The following is a 15,467-nucleotide window of genomic DNA, read 5'->3' as shown; positions in this document are numbered from 1 at the left end:
GTCAGAAGAAAAGGATGCTGGTCCATGCTTTATTGCTTCTAACTTTATGACTTAGGACAAGTCAGGTAATTTCACTAAGCTTTAGTTTTCTCATCTGTAAAACAAGGTTAATTTTCATGTTGGCTAACTAATAAAACTGTAAAATAATACATATTGAAACTACACAAATATAGGATATGATTATGATGATTATGACGTTGACAAGTGAGTATGTGAAAATTTTTTGCTGTGCAAAATTGAAACTGGTTCCTTTCAGAGTAGACTCTTCAGCTTTATGTTTCCCATTAAAACCCATACCAGATTTTAAAAGTGACAAAACCCAGAACTAAATATATCTCATGGAAAAACAAACAAAATGTCTACTTCTTCTATTCTTAGTTTAGAAATAAAAATCTACAGAGAATTATCTCTGTCATAAGCAGAGACTAGAATGCATTTTATTCATATCTGTGCACCATCTACATGCATACTCACCAGACATAATTGACTGCAGCATTTCCATTATAACACATGCAAATGCATTTGCCACACTCTGCAGGAAGTTACTTCTTTCCACTGGAGTACTAAAGACCTTACAGACTTTTTGCATCATTTTAACTGCCCAATCCATGCAGTATAGTTCTTTCTCACACACCTGATTTAGATATACAAAGCATTATGGTAAATTTTCATGTGAAGAAAGCTATAGAATTTGAAAATAGTATTATTAACTATGATTGTTTATGATTTTACATAATTTATTACACATAACATTATATTTAGTCTGTAAGTGGGAAATGCTCTTATAGCTAATACTCCTTTGCTTTTAAATGGTTCAATTTTAGTGGAAAATGTATGACAAAAGTCTGGTTCAAAATTATCAAAGAATATTCTTTACTAATGTAAAATCTAATATTGAAAACAATATAAAAAATAAGACTTCTGCTCATTCACTCATTCACTAGATATTTATTGAGCACATGCTAAGAGCTGGAAATACAATAGTAAGCCATAAAGACAGGGCTTCTATTTTTAAGGGGTCCAATCAGGGTGACAACAAACAGGAAAATTCAATAGGCATCAGAACTCTATAGTGTTATCAACTTGCCACCTTGAGAGTTGTAGGGAATATTTATCTATTATTTCAAAGATAAATGTTTAAAGACTACATATTAATAGCTAAAACTGAAAAGAAAAAGATTTATTTACTAACATTCTAAATGGCCAATTTAGCTCACATAGCCAAATAATATACAGCTTTATAAACTTCATAGTTGTGTAACTAAATGATGTTAATCTGACAGGAAAGACACTTATGTGTAAGGCATAGTATGAGGCACTATGGAAGAAGTGACATAGTTCTAAATTTCAAAGAATTTCAGTCCTTCAGCTGCGGCAGCCATTGAGAAGCAGCAGCCATGGCTGTGCACTACTCAATGGCCATGGGCCTCAACAAGGGTCACAAGGTGACCAAGAATGTGAGCAAGCCGAGGCATAGCTGCTGCAGCGGGCGCCTCACCAAGCACACCAAGTTTGTGTGGAATATGATACAAGAGGTGTGTGGCTTTGCCCCCTATAAGCGGCACGTCCTGGGGCTGCTCAAGGTCTCCAAGGATAAGCGGGCCCTGAAGTTCATCAAGAAAAGGGTGGGGACACACATCCACACCAAGAAGAAGTGGGAGGAGCTGAGCAACGTCCTTGCGGCCATGAGGAAGGCAGCGGCGGAGAAGGACTGACCCCCCCACTCTCCCACCAATAAAGCCTTTTCAAAACCCGGGCTCCTGTGCTGGCATTGGGGAAGGTCACATCTGGCCCATCATCTGCTTGAGACCCCTTCCTGGGGCTCAGTGCGGGGCAGAGAAGGAAGCAACAGACAGTATTGGAAATGGTATTTAATCATAATAAACAGTTCATATGAGCCAGAAAAAAAAAAAAGAATTTCAGTGGCCAGGATATGGAAGCAACTAAAGTGTCCTACAATAGATGATTGGATAAAGAAGCTGTGGTATGCATATACAGTGGAATATTACTCAGCCATAAGAGATGAAATACTGCTATTTGGGACAACATGGATGGACTTCGAGATAATCATATTAAGTGAAATAAGCCAGATAGAAAAAGTTGAAAATCACATGATATCACTCATATGTGGGATATAAACCTAAAAGCAACAAATGAACAGGATAAACAAAGAGAGACTCATGGACATGGACAACGGACTAGTGGTGGGTGGGGGGAAAGGGGAGAAGGATGGGGGAAAAATTAAAATCATTTCTTTGATTAAAAAAATAAAAATAAAACTTAAAAAAATTTCAAAGAATTTGTTATATATTTCACAGATGACTTACCCCACACATGAAATTGCTTAAGAACACTATTAAGAAATGAAAATAAAGAGAAGACAAAGGTAATTTAGGGAAAATTAATAGAGTTGAGATGCTAATCAGAAAAGGCTTTAGAGAGAAGGCTTCTTCATCTCTAGTGACTTCCTTGCCATTCTGTTTGCTATAGTGCTGCCAAAGTGAACTTTCACAAACTTAAAACTGATCCTGTCTCTCCCCTTCCTAAAACTTTTCGGCAGCTCCCTATTAGAGGATGCATTCAAGCTCCACAGATGATCTACAAGGCCCTTCATCATCTGGCCTCTCCCTTTCTATCTAATCTTTCACCTCCTCCTCCTCCCCTTCCATACATTTTACCCTTTAGAAATAATACTGAGCTGCTTATAGTCCTGTGAATATAGCCACGCAGTTCCATTTCTCTCTCTCTCTCTCATAGAGGGAATCAACTTAATTATTAAAATAAATATTTACATCGAGAATACAATTAATTTAGTAGCTTTCTTTACATTTTCACATTTTCAAAAGAGCCACAGAGATTTCATTCATGTTTTAATCAGTTGAGTTGGTAAAGATTCTGTTTCCATTTCATAGGAAATGGATTACATTCAATTACTGCTCACAACATCCAAATGGAAGATTATTTCATTGCTTTTGAAGCACTGGTTGAGCTGACATCTGCAATGGTAGCCAAATAAATGAGATTTCTGTGTAATGCATGTAGGTACATGCTTGAATAATTTGTCCCTTCTGCCTGGTGAACTTCTAATCATTTTTAAAAATCTATTTCTACTGGGATTGGGGAAGCTCTCTCTGTCCTATACATTCACCCAATATTGGCTCCCCTTTGCCACTTCTGTTTCTTTTTGTACTTATATTTTAGCATTTATCTTACTGAAGTTATTTATATATACCTTGATATCTCTTAAAAGACTATAAGCAGCTTTTGGTTAGAGATTTGTTCTATTAATTTCCATAGTCCTAGAATCTCACACAATGTATGGCCCATGGTAAAAACACAATCTGTGTCAAATGAATGAGTATTAAATATATTTTTAAATGTTTTATTTTGAAAACCATTTTAACTATACAAAAGTAGAGAGACTAGTACAATGAACCGCCAGTACCATTTCCAGCTTCAACAATTACCAATCTTGTTTCATCTCTACCACCACTGACTTTCATATGCTCTCTCTGCTGCCTATTAATTATTCTGAAGCGAATCAAATGGGGTACTTTATTTTTTTAATGGAATTTTAAAAATGAATATATAACTTGGCAGAGCTGCATGACAATCTAGATATGAAGTGGGGAGTAGTTAATACAGGGAATAATTCCAAATATGATAGTTTATTAAATATATTTTAAAAATTTACAAATATATATAATGTATACTTAAATAATTATTCTTTCAAAATGTTTTGTATATATTTCGGTTACTTCAGGGCAGGTCCCTGGAGGGTCAACTATAATGTTAAACAACTTGCTAGAGAAAAACTTATTTTTACTTACCAAAGCCAAAAAGACTATCAGCTTTGCCAGTTCAATGGCCCGTCCATTTACAGCTTTACTAGCCATGAAAGTGAAACAGATGTTGTTCCCACTTAGGATTAGGAGACGTGCATTATTCTCTAGAAGCCATTCACGGGGAACCACTTTTTATTAAAGGAAGAACAGTTATTGAATGAGAAATTATACAATAGCTATAGTAAACATCGTTAATTATATGTAATATTACATCACTTTGATAGAAATACAATTAGTGCCAAGAGAAAAGTTCAGAAAAAAATGCTTTAGTTTTTCAATTATAGCATTTAACTGGAGATGGAGATTGCTACCATGTTATGACAGTTCTTACAAATGTACTAGTAATATAGTCAAAGCATTTTTCCTACACATCGTTCAACAGGCAAGGTCGTCTAATTCTGTGAAAGAAAAGAAATTTTATAAATTTTAGAATCTAAAGGATTATGCATGAATGGGAAAAATTGTTTCACTTCTGCTATACCAACAGGAAAGAGTTTCTTTTCATACAACCTAGGAGAGTGTTTCTGAGAACTTGAAAAATTAGAATAAATGAGTTAATAAATTATGAAGATTTTGGATAATAATGGTAATAATATATATTTATAAAATTTACAATTGAAAGAAAGTTGATTATATGCATTCTCTTCAAACAATGCCAAATTCTTTAGCATTTAATGATATCCAATAAATAAGTCATTTGTTACCTATAGAATTACAATTTTCTAACTGTATTCTAATAATAAATTTCTGTTTGTGTGATAAATATATTTTTTTACCTGATAGTTCATCTACAAGACTGATAACATCGTCTGCTGTCCACTCTTTGACGCCTGTGTCATATAGTAATTTAATGGCATCAGCCAAACCTTTCAGACTGGATTCATCTGTAGGTTCTTCTATCATTTTCTGCCAAACCACCTGTCCTGAATGATAATTAAAACAAAAATTAGGTTATGAAAGAATAGTTGGCTTTATGACAAAGACTTCATGGATTGTTTAAGAAAGAAATTGAATTGCATAATAAAATTCATTACTTATACATGCTACTTTCATAATGAAAGGTCAATTCTGATAACAGTATAAATTTGAATGTCTCTGACTGATGTGATAAAGCACAGCAATAATAGCTAAATGAAGTAAAGAGAAGGTAGTTTCACCGGCAGAATAGGGCTTCTAGTTCAAAGATAATGCCAACCCTAAAACAGAAATTGGAATAATTAATGTAATCTTACTAAAATAAAATCTGAAAATAGAATATGCTATATTTGAGAATCTTCTGAACATTTATATCAAAATAGAGTAATTCAGTCAATTTTTGATTATTTCCCCATGACCAATTCTTTTTGTGAATTACAAACACAACAAAATTTAATTCCAGATTGGCTTCTTGCTTCTTTAAACTGGTTACCTCCAACATAAGGCAATGTGAACAAATGAACTGTATTCTAATTTTAACATTAATTCAAACTTAATTATACAGGCAAAAAATTGCAAGAAATTATATTACGCACCCCAAATTGAGTAAAACATCTATTCTGACTACTACTTTTATTCCCTGGCACTATTTGCCCCTTTCAGCAGCAAATATATTCTTGAGTTAAGATAATGTTTAAAAATGAAAAGTAGCTGTTTTAGGTAAAACAGAGATAATAGGAATATATTTAGTAATGGCCTACAGGAGAATAATTTCTATCTTGAAGCTTAAGTTATGCACAGGTTAATGTGGCAATACATCTATGAAATGAAACACAGTTTAGTCATTAGTAATGATGAAACTGAGCAGTACAAAAAGATATGCTTCCTAAAGTAAAAGTAATTTAACAAGTTTTATAACATATGTTGCTAAAAAATAGATGCTTACCATCTTGAGGAGATATTGGTCCAAAGATGATATACAGTAATCTTGCCTGATTCACCATTGGCCAAGGTTTTAGTATACGTGTCAACCAAAAAGCAGAATCACTTCGATGTGTCCAATGATCAAGTAGGACATTCCTACAGAACAGTCTGATCCTTAACTCTAGTTTTCGGGCACTTCCTGTGAAAACAAAATCTTGTAAACCATTCCTCCTAGAAAGGTTGATGTACATAATGGATAGGTCAAAGACATACATCATTAATATGCTTCATAACTGAAAGCATTAATTTACTTGCCTTTGTAAAAATTTTAGATCAAGGGACTCTTTTTAAAAATAGCTTTATTGAGATACAATTTATACACCACACAATTTAGCCATTTAAAGACACCACACTATTTAGCCATTTAAAGCATACATTCAGTGGTTTTTAGTATATTCACAGATATGTGCAGCCATCGCCAAGTCAATTTTAGAACATTTTGATCACCTCAAAAAGAAATCCTGCCCTTTGAGCCATCATTCCCCTATCCCTTTGTACTTTACTGCCCCAGCCCTAAACAACTAATAATCTACTTTCTGTCTCTATAGATTTCCCTATTCTGGACTTTCATATGAATTAAATCCTAAATTATGTGGTCTTTTGTTACTGGTTTCTTTCAATCAGCATAATATTTTCAAGGTTCATCCGTGTTATGGCATGTATCATCAGTACTTGATTCATTTGTATGGCTAAATAAGAGTCCACTGTATAGATATACCACATTTCGTTTATCTATTCACCCATTGATGGACATGTAGGTTATTTCCACCTTTTGGCAATTCTGAATAATGCTGCTATTAACATTCATGTACAAGTTTCTATGTGGACATATGTTTTCATTTCTCTTGAAGGTATACCTAAGAGTTGAATTGCTGGGTCATATGGTAACTCTATATGTAATCATTTGAAGAACTTGCCAGACTGTTTTCCAAAGTGGCCGAACCATTTTACATTTTCACCAGCAATGTATGAAGGTTCCAATTTCTCCACATTCTCACCAATACTTGCTGTTATCTGACTTTTTGATTCTAGCCATTCTAGTGGCTACGAAGTGGTATTTTGCATTTTTTTTGATTGAAATACATATAATTTACATACCAATGAACTCATTTAAAGTATATAACTCAATAGTTTTTTTAATATGTTACATTATTAATTTTTAAAGATTATGGTAAATATATATAACATAAAATTTGATATTTTAACCATTTTTAAAGTATACAATTCGGTGGCATCAATTACATTCACAATTTTGTTTAACCATCACCACTGTCTATTTCAAAAACTTTTCATCACCTCAAACAGAAACTCTGTAACCATTAAACAATAACTCTCCTCTCCCTCCACTTCCTGGTAACCTCTAATTTACTTTCTGTTTTTATGAATTTGCCTGTTATAGGTAAGTCATATAAGTGGATTCATACAATATTTGTCCTTTTGTGTCATAATGTTTTCAAAGTTCATACATGTTGTAGCATGTATCAAAACTTCAGTCTTTTTTATGGCTAATAATATTCCATTGTATGTATATACCACATTTCATTTATCCATTCATCTGTTGATGAACACTTGGCTATTGTGATTAATGCTGCAATGAACACTGGCATACAAAAATCTGTCCAAGTCCCTGCTCTCAATTCCCTTAGGAGTGAAATTGCTAGGCCATATGATAATTCTATTTAACTTTTTGAGGAATGGAAGATCTGTCAATGATCTAAGGCCATATGTAAATAAGTAACCTGTGATATGCTAAGCCAAATAACAGAGAAGTTTAGCAGAGCAAGATTACTGTAGGCCTGGGGAGATCAGGAAAGGTTTTACAGAGGAGGTCAGGCAAATTGGATCCTAAAGGATAAGGAGAGATGGTTTTCCAGGGGGAAAAAAGGGAATAAAAGGTATGAGATAGAAATGTGTAAAAAATGTCTGAGAGTGAGTAGAGCAATACGCCTACTCTATATCAAACTGATATAGAGAATAATGGGCAATAGTTTGAAAAAGTAGGTTAGGATTAGAATGTGAAGACCACTATAGTTTGGACTTTATTTTGAAGATATAGTTTGGACTTTATTTTGAAGATATTAGGGAGGTAATAAAGTTTTTGATCAAGAGAAAGACATGATAAAATAATTTTGTATTGTTTCATTGGGCTTCTAATTCTGCCTTTTAATCCATAATTTGTTTTATAATGAAATATTTCAAGATGAGAAAAGCAGAGATGCTATAACAAATACTGTGTACCACACACTTAGTTTGATACAAACTTTACTTTTTGCTAAATTTGCTTCCGATTTTGAAAAATAAATAAAACATTACCGATACAGTTTGGATTGGATGAGGCCCCCGCATTACAGAGGGAAACATGCTTTACTCAAAGTCTACTCATTTAAATATTAATCTCATCTAAAAAATAACTTCAAAGAAACATCTAGAATAATGTTTGACCAAATATCTGGGTAACTTGGCCCACTAAAGTTGATACACGAAATTAACTATCATATCTTCCAACTACATTCTTATACTTTTCAACACGTGTATATAATCATAAAGAATATATATAGTTATTTTTCATGTTTTTAAGATGTTTATAAATGGCTTCCTATTGAAAGTATCATTTGATAAGTTTTATCAAATCACATTTTGAGATTTATCTATATTAATACACATGGCTTCAGTTCATTCATTTTAACTACTAATGGTTTTAATTGTATGAACATGCCACAGTTCATTTATCCAGTCTTCTGACAATGGGCATTTAGGTTGTTTGCAGCTTTTCATGGTTACATGCCGCAATGCTCATTCTTATGTGTCTTCCTGTGCACACTGTGGGAGTTTCTCAGGTTGACATTGCTGAATTGTAGGGTTCTATAATTTTAAAAATATGAAATATTTCAGATATATACAAAGGTTTAGAATACTATAATGAACACCTTTGTATCCTTCACCCAGCTTAAGAAATAAAATACTATTAATAGAGTTGAAGCCCTCTGAGTACTTCTCTTTCTCTAATCACATGCTACTTGTGCTTACTATCTAATTTAGTGTTTATCATTACCTTACATTTCTTTGTCCTTTTATAATAAATAGATGCCACAATTTATTTTTTATTTTACTTTTTTTCCTAGTTGAAATCTTATTTTTATTTTTCACAGTTTATTTTTAAGTACATCTTTGAACTCTACTTTTTTTCTATTTTAATTTCTGTTTAATGTTATTTCTGAATTGTAGTTCTTTACCTGGTTTACTGAAGACAATGGTCTGCATCTTGCGGGAGAGATTAGTCAGCTCACATAAGAAGTTATAAACACGATGGCACTCGAGTTCATCCCAACCTGCTGTTAATGTCTGAAGACAATAAAGTAAAGGAAATATTGCAAATGTTCAGATCATCAAATCAAAACATAAGTTACTACTGCCTTATCATAACTGTTGTAGCACATGAGCCAGGTGATATTCAATTTTTATCCACTATAGAACCATTGAAATCAATAAAAAATTTTACATAAACAAAACCTAGAAATGCTACAAATCCAGTTTTGTTGTTGTTGTTGTAAAGGGTGTATCTTTTCAGAGAACTGCTAAATGGTATTGAATCCTGAACTCTGTCAGTATGAGAAAAATAACAAAGGCCCAAACCCTAGATCACAGCTTTAGGCATCTGACTCACGACCATACTGTGGCTTAGTTTTATACTATAGTAGAACCCGTTTGACCCCCTCTAGCTATCATTTATGATATTGCTTAATTATTGATAATATCTTTTTAACACGACAATTATGAGCATTTATTTATGACAGTTGGATGTGAACAAGCAAAAAATTTTTATTAGGACAAAATTTAATAATTACCTTTGAGCAAACCCAAATGTACAGTTAAATATATGTGAAAAGGAAATTCAAATGGTGTATCACCATACAGTTGACCCTTGAACAACAATGAGTTTGAACTGTGCAGGTCCACTTATACACAGATTTTTAAAAATAAATACCTGCACTGTTTTCAATAAGGAAGTTGGGAGTCCATGGATGCGGAGGGCTGACTGTATGCATTGATCTACTCCATTTTATATAGGGGACTTGAGCATCCATGGATTTGGTATCTATGGGAAGTCCTGGAACCATTCCTCTTGGACACCAAGGGACAACTTAAATTCGGGAGGAGTCAAAAGTTATATGTGGATTTTCAGCTGTGCGTGGGTAAGCACCCTTGTGTCATTCAAGGGCTAGCTGGAATTAGATTTTGAAAAAGTTGATCAATCACATAAATTTTTCTTAAAATAGTTGACCTGGATTTCAGTAGTGTAAAAATTAATCATATTATTATTTCTAGAAGGACTTATAAGAAACTGCTAACATTGATAAATTCTGTTGAAGGGAACCCAGTGGACAAGGAACAGGTTGGGGAAGGAGACTTACTTTTCACTTTATACCATTTTTTACCTTTTGAATTTTACATAAATACATGTACTTATATTACCTGTCCCAAAGAAAAGAGAGCTAGTAGGAGGGACTATGCTGCTGGAATCTGGATGTGCAGATGTTGGCTGGCAGGCTGGGATATAGCAAGATTGTTATAAGACTATTGTAAACCTCATTAGGTTGTTATAAGTTTTAAATAAGTTAGTACATGTAAACTGCTTAGAACAGTGTAAGGTATGATTATTAATATTGAATAACGTTAAATTATGATGTTATTATCTTCTTTGTTTACAATAAATGATTAGTCAAAAATTCTTAAATTCATACAGTTGATTTCTTTTTTTCCCCAGGTCTACTGAGATATATCGACACATAACATTGTGTAAGTTAAATGTGTACAACCTAGTGATTTTATATATGTATATATTGCAAAACGATTACCATAATAAGTTTAGCTACATTTATTACTTACCATAGTTAGAATTTTTTTCATACAGTTGATTTTCTAAAATAACATCTTAAATAACTAGCTCAAGAATTAAAACTCATTACACACACACACCTCTCACCCCACACTATTTCTAGTCTTTACAATACTGGTTAGAAACTTTGAGGACATTGGTATAGAGCAAATAAATGTTAAACATTTCTTACCAGTGAGAAATCCAAGAAGAAAATCTGAGGTGATAAACATTAGGTTAACACAATCTCAAATTTTTACAACTTTATTTTATTTTTTTAGATTATTATTACTTTTATTAATCCAAGAAACAATAGATTAAATGCTTTACTTGTCAACAGTTCAAAAATATTCCTTTTCTTCTTTCATTTTAAAAAATGTACCTGTAAAAACATGCCATAACATGATAATCCTAAACATTGCATAGGAGCTGCACAGCCATTGAATTTAAAACAGGAAACCTGTGAAGAGAAAACTATTAATTCCTCCTTTATAATGGAACTGTAAAATGATTTGACATTCAAATTTAATGAAAATAGATAGGAATTTTTCAGTATTAACTGAAAATAATTAAAATGCTAAATAACTGATTAGTTTTGTGGTATATAGTGGAGATTGAGAGAAACATAAAACAAAGGCTGCCTTTGAGCTCACAATTTATTTAAGAGAATAAGATATACACATGTGAAGTTATTCCATACTTGAGGTTAGAATATATATAAATGCTAAAATGACCAAAAAAGTACTATATCAGACAATATGAAAGCAGGGAAATAATAAATTTGGGAATGATTTTAAAAGCTAATGAGGATGTTAAATAAGCAATGGCTTAAAGTAGGATTCAGCTATAACAAATGGAAAGAGAAACAATAAGGACAAAATTGTATTGAGGTAGGAATAACAAAAGTTTACTTGAGAAGAAAGATATGACCAGCTTAATTAGGCTCAAAGTAGTAGGAAGTAAGGTTGCATCGTCACAGAGAACCTTAAATACCAGATATGGATTTTGGACCTTATTTTGCTGAAATTGAGTAACCACTGAAAGATTTTAACGCAAGAAAATTAGCTTGATGAAAGTGAGTTTTATGATTCAGTGTACAGAATGCCTTGGGGACTGAAGAAATGGATGGCAGAAAGATTACCTGGAAAGCTACTCCACTAACATAGATCTGAATTCAATGCACATACTGACATGAAAAAAGTCTGTGCATCAGAAATAGTTTGCATAGTATTCAGTATAGAACTGAGCCATCAGCATTGTATGTATGTTTGGGTTTGTATAGTAAAACTCAATTGCTCATATAAAGATTATGCCCCAAAACACTGATACACATTTCCAAGTTATAAATTATCAGAAAAGTGTTATCATTTTATGTATTAAAATACTTTCCTATGCTTTTGTATATTTAAATAGTAAGATTTTAACATTCAGAAATTATTTCATTTTAATAAAATATCTAAATCGCCACTTTAAAAATCCTCAGGATTCCTAAGTGGGGTAACATACTTTTATACTCTGTTAAACCCAATAAATTTAAGCGATGTACTTAGTTATATATAAAAATTATTTTGTAACAAGTAGGACTACTATACTACTATACTACATTTTGCTCAAGTATCTTTGAGTACTTGGTAAAGTATTAGATTATCATCAATTAATTTTTTAGTACTAATTCATGAAGTTCTACCAATTAAGGATGGATTTTAAATGAATCTAAGACAATAAAACATCGCTACTGGAAATCAAGATTGTAAACTAATTCAGAATTATGGTCTTACCTCTGCGAGTATCTTGTGAATATACTTCAGTCTTTCCTTTGTAGGTAGCAGCAACGTACATCTCTTAAAGAGTAACCCTGAGAAAGTAAGGAGACACATGAAAAAATGGCAACAACGATCCAATTAAGTTAAGAATATCAACAAAGCACAACATAACATTTCCTGAAAGTCAAGTATGGAATATCATAGTGGACTGTGAGCTGATATGGTTTTTAAGAGGAAGTTTAGGAGGAAGGGTACGAAACTCTTATATGGTGATTATCAAGTGACTCTGATGTCCATCTAAGAGGCATTGGCATAAAATCTTAAAATATTTGAAATTGATACTATAGAACGGATATGGAAAAGTATTTAGATTTAAAAAGATACAATAACAAGATACAAAATACACTAGGGAAACTTTATTTTATCTTTATTCCATAGAAAACATATTTGAGTATCTCTTGAAATTAACCTCATGTCCATGAAGGAAAATGTTTTGAGTTGTTAATAAAAAACATGGAAAGAATGAGAAAAGAGATTTTGTATTCCTTTCTCCAAATAAAAAAATTTAAAGTCATAAGTACTTAAAATTTCAGAGATTAGAGTATTTTTTGCTCTCAGAAATCAGCCGGTTTGGATAAAATATCTATTTCTTCCTTTAAAGATATCCTTTTATGGGGTTTGCATTTTAAGAATGTATAGAATTTTGTGTTTAGATATTTAAAAAAGAAAAAAACTTCAGTTTCCCAGTGAGATATGTAAAATAAACTACAGTGACAGGAAGTACATGATTTGTTTCCTCTAACTTTAAGTGGTCTGTTTTCCTAAAATGGTAATACATTGTTAACATTCCTGTGAGGGTACATGTCTTCAAACTAAAAATAAGATATATGGCAAGAAAATATATACCTGAATATTATGACTTTCTTCAGTTTTATCTTTTCTGCACTTACTTTTTAACAATATAATAACTACTTTATGTAATTCTGTAGAATCTATGGGAATCTAATTTATTTTTAGAAGTTATTATGTTTGGGTAACACATGACCAGAATTGAGCTTTAAACGTAAACCTTCTCTATTTTTGTACATAAAAAGACATTTTCAGTGTTTGGTTTTTAGGCTGAGTTCTTTTCTTTTTATGTTTTGGCATCCAGTCCCATGGCATATCATAGCTGGGGAATTGTAAGCTATAATTGTATGTTGGTTGCCTTTTCTAATGTAAAATTCCTATTTTTAAGAGTTGCAATTTACCATAAAAACCAATACTGGCTGACTTATTTTTTTTTTTTTTTAACACAGGTGCACTGCTATACCCTTTAGAGACCAACTTTTTAAATTTCTTCATACTAAAATAGAGTCAGATGTAATGTTCTTTCCATACTGGCCATCTGTTCTGTTTTGTATGAAGAAGCAAATTAAAATTTATAATCTTCAGAGCACAGGATTCTGAAAATGTTATTTTAATGTGTGAAAACAAGAAGAGATCAGATAGAAATGGCAACATGAAAAAATGGTAAGTACATCAAACATTTATCTAAAGAATCGGTCATAAGCCAGGTGTTGCATCAAAATTAAATGGAAGGTTGAAATCGTTACATGAATAAATCTGTTTTAAAAAGCTATTAAGATCAATACACACTTGTATTTTTTAACTGAATTATCTATATTATTGTCTTAATGCTTTTCTGTTTGTTTAAGCACTTGAGCCTTGGTCAGGGAAAAAAATTCTTTCAGATCAAAACCAAAGAATAAACTCTTTTATCCAAGTACCATTTCCTTTGCAACAAATGATGTTTGAAAAAAGATATTTAAAATGACAAGTAGCAAAAAGTTATTATGTATTCTGATATAAGCTTTACTATAACATAGTGAAGCCAATAACATTGTAATCAGATTACACATCTTTCATTTAGTCTTATTAAATATACTGTCAAATACATTTTGATACATTTACACATCTATACAGTCTTTATTATCTTAAAGCTAGGTATCCTTAGGCTACTAAAAGGTAACATTCACTTAACTTACTATTATGCATGATTTTATTACCATGCTTTGGTTAATTATAAGGTGACTTCATAATTAAATTTGTGTCATTAATCAAGTCAAAATTAGAATTTTATTTCAGCGCTCTTAGGGAGAATGAAATCAATGAATGGGGTGAAAGACAAATGAATACAAATCAAGGGAAGAAAGATTATACAAATTTCCTTTGATATGGTTAATTTAATCATAACGTAATGATTTATTAGTAAATGTGTACAGTGCTTTAAAAGAAAACCATTGTTTCTGATAAAAGAATAAGTGATTTCCCCCAACAATATGTTTAAATTTCTTTTCTATTTTAAGGAATAGATTATGGTTGAAAGGGAAAAATGGTATAAAGATAAAATTCATTAGATCCAATGAAGGTAAAGAATAGAAAATACATTAATTTCCTAAACTGGTAAGCCACCTAGACATTAAATATAGGTGACATTGTATCCACATAAAATCACAAATACTGACATTTTACATTAAAGTCCATTCATTCACCTTTAAAGATAAATATAAAGGACTATTGTTAAGGCAAAGTCCTCACACTGAAGAGTAAGAGCATCATAAAAATAGGCACATTTTAGGAAATATTCCATTCCCCACAGGTCTTGCAGAATGGTATAATAAATTCCCCTTAATTAAGTATAGTTTTTTACTTGTTACAATTCTATTACATAAATTACCTAGAGATTTGTAGTATTCCAGTATAGAGGAGTCTTGTTTCCTGCCAGGCAGCTCAAGGTTATGAAAGTCCTGTAGTAAAAGTCTTTTGCTTCCTGATGAGGTTGAGATATAATTAATAATGTATTGGCTGACTGTTTTGGACACCATACTTAGCATGCTGATATCTTTCACTACCAAGAGAAAATTATATACATAAAAATGAATGGCTTAAATACAAGATGTCACTATTAGTACAATGTATTAACTTATAAGTTAGCTCATTAATAATAATACTAAATAATAATAAAAATAAATAATAAAAGTGGGGGAAAGGGGGAGAATCTTAGAATTGTTTTAAATCCAATGCTCAATGAATTAAAAATAT

General features: G+C 31.9%; 1 protein-coding gene and 1 pseudogene across 1 annotated transcript in view; one reads left to right on the top strand and one right to left on the bottom strand.

Moving 5' to 3' along the window:
• Positions 1 to 15,467, bottom strand: part of FBXO47 (F-box protein 47) — a 26,616-nt gene that overhangs the window by 4,773 nt on the left and 6,376 nt on the right. The window contains exons 3-10 of the mRNA XM_011384302.2: positions 15,103 to 15,273; positions 12,399 to 12,475; positions 11,003 to 11,080; positions 8,978 to 9,086; positions 5,707 to 5,883; positions 4,622 to 4,768; positions 3,831 to 3,973; positions 475 to 634 (exon numbers count right to left, since the gene is read on the bottom strand). Coding sequence (XP_011382604.1) covers positions 475 to 634; positions 3,831 to 3,973; positions 4,622 to 4,768; positions 5,707 to 5,883; positions 8,978 to 9,086; positions 11,003 to 11,080; positions 12,399 to 12,475; positions 15,103 to 15,273 — 1,062 coding nt within the window. The remainder of the gene's footprint in view (positions 1 to 474; positions 635 to 3,830; positions 3,974 to 4,621; positions 4,769 to 5,706; positions 5,884 to 8,977; positions 9,087 to 11,002; positions 11,081 to 12,398; positions 12,476 to 15,102; positions 15,274 to 15,467) is intronic.
• LOC105308364 lies at positions 1,364 to 1,758 on the top strand (annotated as a pseudogene).

This window comes from Pteropus vampyrus, unplaced genomic scaffold (assembly GCF_000151845.1).
Source record: "Pteropus vampyrus isolate Shadow unplaced genomic scaffold, Pvam_2.0 Scaffold570, whole genome shotgun sequence".
In the NCBI taxonomy this organism is placed as follows: domain Eukaryota; kingdom Metazoa; phylum Chordata; class Mammalia; order Chiroptera; family Pteropodidae; genus Pteropus; species Pteropus vampyrus.
The sequence above is the reverse complement of the archived record's forward strand: the minus strand, read 5'-3'. Positions and strand labels throughout refer to the sequence as shown.